Source organism: Vigna unguiculata, chromosome 11 (genome assembly GCF_037176805.1).
Source record: "Vigna unguiculata cultivar grain cowpea cultivar isolate G323 ecotype 2 chromosome 11, ASM3717680v1, whole genome shotgun sequence".
NCBI classification, from domain to species: Eukaryota; Viridiplantae; Streptophyta; class Magnoliopsida; order Fabales; family Fabaceae; genus Vigna; species Vigna unguiculata.
The window spans coordinates 4829142-4835794 of record NC_140802.1 but is presented as its reverse complement, the minus strand read 5'-3'; the positions used below and the strand labels follow the sequence as shown (position 1 = coordinate 4835794).

The following is a 6653-nucleotide window of genomic DNA, read 5'->3' as shown; positions in this document are numbered from 1 at the left end:
GTCTTATTCTAGAACAATTATTGTTTTCAATTCATAGTATATACATGGATAGATAGAGAAGAAGAAAGTAGTGAGACCTATAACATCAAATAACTGATTTAGTATGTGTTAAAAAAATTAGTGAAGTTTGAAAGAAAGTAACAAACTATCATATGTATGAAACTCTGGTTTCTATAGACAGAGCAGTAATTGTTCATGTATGCTATGTTTTGTAATTATAATTAGGTTAAATATGTTTTTGTCTCTTAACTTTCAATGAAAATTTGAATTAGTCTTTTTTTGAAATTTTGGTTTAATTTGTCTTTCAACTTCAAAATTGTATGGATTTAGTCCTTTTAATCATTGTTAAATTTATTTGACGTTTCAAATGCATTTCTTAATAGTTTCTTAGTTAATATTGAAGTAAAAATGTATCAAATGGTGTAAACATATCAAATGTTATCATGAAACACGTTTAAAACATTATATAAACTTAACAAAATTTGCTTAAAATGACTAAATTCACATAGTTCTAAAATTAGAGGACTAAATTAGACCAAAATTTCGAGAAGAAACTAATTCTAATTTTTATTGAAAATTGAGGGATAAAAACATATTTAAACCTTCCGATTATACCAACTTACCATTTCACAAAATATCAGATTAATAAAATTGAATTAAATTTAAAATTTATATCTTAATCATTATTATTATTATCACGTTATAAATTTATCAGAAAAGAAATGGTGAAAGAGGGACCATTATATTATGTCTTAGATGAAGCCAAGCCAAGGTACTGTGGCAGCAGCGCAAATTTCAGTAAGATACAGAACAAAAAGGGTTCACATTTTTATAGAATATAAAATTTTCCTTAGCCATTAGGTGACTTGCGTGTTGTCATATTATATCATGTGCAGCCAAACCAACACAAAAGCAAAAGCACATAGCATTTCATTGCAAAAATGGTTAACGGTTGAACTGAGAACATGGTCCACAGTAAAATGTTTCGTGTTTTGCTGTGTCTGGTGCTTGTTGTGTGCCAATACTTTTTTCTTAGTGCATTCCATTGAAGATCAGAAAGAACCAGAGTGAAACATAGTTGATTCATTTGTGTTGAGTATGAATGGCAGAAGCTTGTTCCTCCTAGAGGCCTAAACCAAAACCCCTCTTGTGTCTTTGTTCATCCAAGTGATCTCTCTCTGTTTGTTGAAAGGAGAGATGGCACAAAAACCAGTTTTCCTTTCTCTTTTACCCCTTTTAGTCTTCTTTCTTGCCACCATCCAACTTTCAGAGCAGTTAGAGTTTTCTCAGTCTCAGACACTTCTCAAGGTTCAGCAACTTCTTGGTTATCCATCAGCATTAAGTGCTCTCAGCAGCACCTCAGACTTTTGCAATATTGAGCCTACCACATATTTGACACTAGTCTGCTATGAAGATAGCTTGACACAGCTTCATGTTGTTGGCAACAATGATTATGCTTCACTGCCTCCAAACTTCTCCTCTGATACTCTTTTTACTACAATAGGAACTCTCTCAAGCTTGAAAGTCCTCTCTCTTGTTTCTCTTGGACTCTGGGGGCCCTTGCCTGAAAGCATTGCACAACTGTCTTCATTGGAAATACTTAACATTAGCTCAAACTACTTCAATGGAGCCATTCCATCTCAGCTTTCACAACTCAGGAACCTGCAGTCAGTGGTGCTTGATGATAACAACATCAATGGTGAAATTCCTAACTGGGTAGGCTCACTTCAAGGTTTGGCTGTGCTTAGTATGAAGAAAAACTGGCTTAGTGGGAGCCTTCCAACTTCACTGGATGCTCTTCAGACCTTGAGGGTGTTAGATCTGTCAAATAATCAGTTATCTGGGGAAGTTCCTCATCTTAAGAATTTGGCAAACCTTCAAGTTCTTAACTTGGAAAACAACACATTTGGACCTCATTTTCCTTCACTCTCCACCAAGTTAGTTTCTCTTGTGCTAAGAAATAACAGCTTCAGGCTGAGTGTCCCCTCTGGTTTAAATTCTTTCTATCTGCTCCAAAGGCTAGACCTTTCTTTGAATGGCTTTGTGGGGCCATTTCCACCATCATTATTGTCACTGCCATCCATAAATTACCTTGATATTTCCTCAAATAAATTCACTGGAATGCTTTTCAGTAACATGTCATGCAATGATGATCTCCGCTTTGTAAATTTGTCTTCAAATCTTCTGAAAGGGGAAGTTCCCTCTTGTTTGGAACCAAAGACCAGGGTTGTTCTGTATGATGGAAACTGCTTATCAAATAAGAACCAAGATCAGCACCCTTTACATTTCTGCAGCAATGAGGCTTTGGCAGTGAAAATCATACCCCCTCAACCAAAGCACAAGAGAACAACTGGTAAAGCAGTTCTTGTATCAAGTATGGGAGGTGTTGTAGGTGTAGTGTTGATTCTAGGAGTGGTTATCTTGGTTGTTAGCCGAGTTCACAAGAAACAGGTAGTGAAAATACCTTCAAAGTCCCCTTTGGAAAATGTCACTACCCAGTTACATAATGAAGAAGAAGTGAAAACTACTACAAGGTCCATAATGGAGCATATCATCAAAAGGGTTCCTGACAAACGTGCTGTGGAAACACTCACAAGATCCATAAAGGAGCATGTAATGAGCCGAGTTAAAAATAAGCGTGTTGTTAGGGCATCGACAAGGTCCATAATAGAACATGTATCATCAGTTAACACAGCAAAACTACTCACAGACGCAAGTAAATCCTCAAATCCTTTGCCTTATTGGTACATAATTTCTATTTTGAAAAATGATATTCTTGTTCTACATGTACATTGTTTAAGGGCTAAAAGAAAATTCTGGGAATATGTTCTTCTGTCCAGCTATGCATTTATCAATGTACGCCAAAACCATAGAATTAGAGTAAGGGAAATTTCTAGTTTCATTTCTTCTGTACATCTATTGTGCTGAAGGGTAGAATGTATCATTGAAATGTATGAGTTAGAGCATGTCATTCAGAACCTTTACTTCTATTAGTTATCACTAGTCACATATAGTCATTTTATATTATTTGTTTGCAGGGTATATATCAGAAACAATGAAGATGGGAGCCAGCCTTCCTCCTTATAGGACCTTTGCTTTGGATGAACTTAAGGAAGCTACAAATAATTTTGATTCATCATGTTTCATAAGTGAAGGCCAACATGGTCAGGTATGAACCTGAAGTTATCAATTTAGATGCTGGCTATGTGTAGTTTTATAGTCTTTAGATGAGGTACATTTGAATCTCTGGTCTTCCTTCAAATTATACCTAGAACAGGATAAGTTAAAGTGCAAATCTTCAGTTCTGCTACAGGCATCAAACATCAATCCACACATATTATACAGTTTTCATTCATACTCAAATTTATTACAGTTTCCCTTTGCAGTAATTGTACAGTTTTGTGTTGTTTAAGACAAGTAATTCACCATTCTGATTATGCATATATAATTTTGTGCAACTGTTCTCTATTATCTTTGACTTAACAAATTTAAATCTATTTAACTGTAATGACAGATTTATAAAGGGGTTCTCTCTGATGGGATGCACATTTCTATTAGAGGTTTGAAAATGAGGAAGAGACATAGCCCTCAAACTTACATGCACCATGTTGAGATGATTTCAAAACTAAGGCATTCACACTTGGTTAGTGCTCTTGGGCATGCTTTTGAGTGCAACCAGGATGATTCATGTGTGAACAGTGTATTTCTCATATTTGAGTTTGTTCCAAACAGAAGTTTACGAAGCTGCGTTTCTGGTAAGGAAAATTTTCCATCAAATTCTTCCTTCTAATATAACCACATACCATAAATTTCAGTGACAGTTTGTTTTCAATTTATTTCACATCTTCAAATGTTGTTTGAAAACAGATATTTGAAAAGCACTTCTCAAACCAAATAGGACCTAATATTTTCTAATGTTCTCACCACATACAAAGGAAATGGATTTTTCATCTGACATTTGCTTTCATTAGGATCTTCTGGGGAAAAGATTTCTTGGACTCAGAGAATAGCAGCTACAATTGGAGTGGTGAAAGGCATTCAATTTTTGCACACAGGGATAGTGCCTGGACTATATTCAAATAATCTCAAGATTACAGATATTCTTTTGGATAACAATCACAATGTTAAAATAAGCAGCTACAATCTGCCACTCTCTTCTGAAAATAAAAGAATGGTAAGTGGATTATTCCTTTTGTATGTCCCTGTTACTGCTATATCTTCACCCCGTTCTGATTTTTCTCAGCATAATTGTTTTCTGCTAAACTTTCAGATCAGCAATGGAACTTCCCCTGGACTCAAAGGAAATGTCCAAACAAGGTGAACAAAATATTAATCACTGATATTGTTATAGAATCTAATCTTGCAACTAAGAAAGTAAGAACATACAATCAACACATTCTTTTCCATATGTTCTTTATTATAAAGATGAAAGGGTACACAATCATTGAAATTTCTTATGAAATGCATTTTATCATATATGCTTTTAGTTGAAAATTGAACTACTAAATATACTAATAGCTGTATAGATAGTTAAATAGGAAAGAATTTTATTAGTTCTATCTCAATCCTTTATGTATGTACCCTTTGATAAATATGTACCCTGATCCATATATCTCTCTGCTTGGGATCTCTAATGAGCAAAAATGTTAGTTAAACACTTTAACTTGTTGAGCTTGGTTCTTAAAGCTTTCAATGTCTGCAATATTGTGAACTAGTTATAAAGCCATTTTCAGAGTCTTGTACCACTACATGGGTGCCTTTTCTGATTGTATCTGATAATGTATATAGTTTTTTTCTCTTGGCCTTAAGTAGCATTGATTACTTATGCAGGATAAAGGGTGAAGACAAGAATGATGTCTATGATATTGGGGTAATCTTGCTAGAAATCATTCTGGGCCGACCAATAATGTTCCACAATGAAGTTGGAACACTAAAAGATCTGGTGAGTATTACCTTCAAGTTTCATATTAAAGCATCTTAGATTATTACATTATTAGATTATGAATGAGTTCTCCAATAATGTTCCACAATAATGGTGCATTTGATTTGCTAAAACAAACGATGAATAATTCAACATTAAAAAAATTGTACATAATTTGAGTTTTGCTGTAGTATAAGTACTAGACAAAGACAAAAACAGCTCAACAACACAAAACTGAGTTTTTGTTATCCACTAAACAAAGTAACATAATTTTGTCCAGACACAAAATAGAAAATGATAGCAAAAGCCCTTGGCCATCATCCCTGTTCTGTTTTGCACAAAACAATCCACAACAGAAAGGGACCACCATATGTCCTTAGTCTTGACCATTTTTTACATAACATGTACCTTATTAAGTTATTAGATTAAATTAACAACAAATTATTACATGTCGCGTGAAGGTTAGTAGAGATCATATTGATCCCAAACTACTTAACTTCTTGAAGTAAGGTCTTATTTGGAAAATCTCCTCATTAACTTCTTTACAAATAGAGTTGCATTGAGTTGTCATGAGTTTTTCCTTGTACTCACATTTAGATTTTCAACGTTCTTCCTTTTAAGTGTAAGTCTTTTCACATTTGTTTATCTTCTCGAGTTAACCACGAGTACCTGACCAAGGATTTCTTACTTGTATCACCGTTCTTCACAACATGACATATTTGCCTAAACCTATGTTAGAAAAACTTTCAAAATCTAGGAATCATAATGTAGTCGTCTGAACCAATTACTAAGACGAACCATCGGATCTGAAACCTTTGATAGGTCTTTCGAGAAGAATTAACCGGAAAGGAACAAAAGAATGAGACATGAGCTTCATTTATATAAGGAATTGACATCATCTTTGTAGTTTTTTTTCTTACATGGTGTTTAACTTTCTTATTATTCAATGTAGAACTTAAATTCATGTTTAGATTTTCAACAAGTTGATTTTTTTCTTCAACTTTGTTGTGAAAAGCACAAGGGTTAGTAAAGTAGATAGCACCTAAATCTAAGAATGTTGTGTGGTACTTGTGCAGTTACATGTAAGCATAAAAACTGATGACATAGCTAGAAGAAGTATTGTTGACCCAGCAGTTCACAAGGAATGCTCAGATGAATCATTAATGACAATGATGGAGATATGTGTAAGGTGTCTCTCTGATGACCTAACTGAAAGGCCTTCTGTGGAAGATATTCTCTGGAACTTGCAGTTTGCAGCACAAGTTCAGAATTCATGGAAAAGAGACTCAAGTGATCACAGTTACTCTCCTACACCATCCTCCAGGGACACATAGTTAATATCTGTATGATATTTTCAGCTAGCAAGGATTTGTGTTACCATGTACAAAAGTTTTATTTTATATCATGATTCTCACAATTTTCATTATCAGAATTCAATAATTATGTGTGCCTAAATTTTTGCCTTTCATTGGTTTTTTTTATCATTCCATTCTCTGAATGCACAAAATCTTAGATTTCAGTTTTTCACTTTCCCATTGCTCAATATGGCTTATACTTCCTGTATTCCCACAATTTCTCTGAACGTGTTCCCAAAATTTCTAAGTGACCATTTTACTCTTAGTGAAAGTGATTTCTGGATTACATGTTCCAGAAACTTTTCCAAACAAGTTTTGCAGAATTTTTGTAATGAGATTTTTGAAATAAAATTTTCAAAACAAAATTTTTGAAATAC

The 6653-nt window shown here is 34.0% G+C and overlaps 1 protein-coding gene across 2 annotated transcripts; it reads left to right on the top strand.

The window, feature by feature from the left end:
- The first annotated feature begins 923 nt into the window (after nucleotides 1-923).
- On the top strand, nucleotides 924-6389 carry LOC114169569 (putative inactive leucine-rich repeat receptor-like protein kinase At3g03770). Of its 2 annotated transcripts, none has more exons than XM_085669139.1 (7): nucleotides 924-2716; nucleotides 3039-3169; nucleotides 3515-3755; nucleotides 3972-4174; nucleotides 4271-4317; nucleotides 4831-4942; nucleotides 5998-6389. In XM_085669139.1, the coding sequence occupies exons 1-7, from the start codon at nucleotides 1198-1200 to the stop codon at nucleotides 6253-6255; spliced, it is 2511 nt and encodes an 836-aa protein (XP_085525265.1). In that variant the 5' UTR covers nucleotides 924-1197; the 3' UTR covers nucleotides 6256-6389. The 2 variants fall into 2 exon arrangements, with proteins under 2 accessions (XP_085525265.1, XP_085525264.1); XM_085669138.1 differs by having other exon boundaries at nucleotides 4244-4317.
- Nucleotides 6390-6653: the final 264 nt, after the last annotated feature.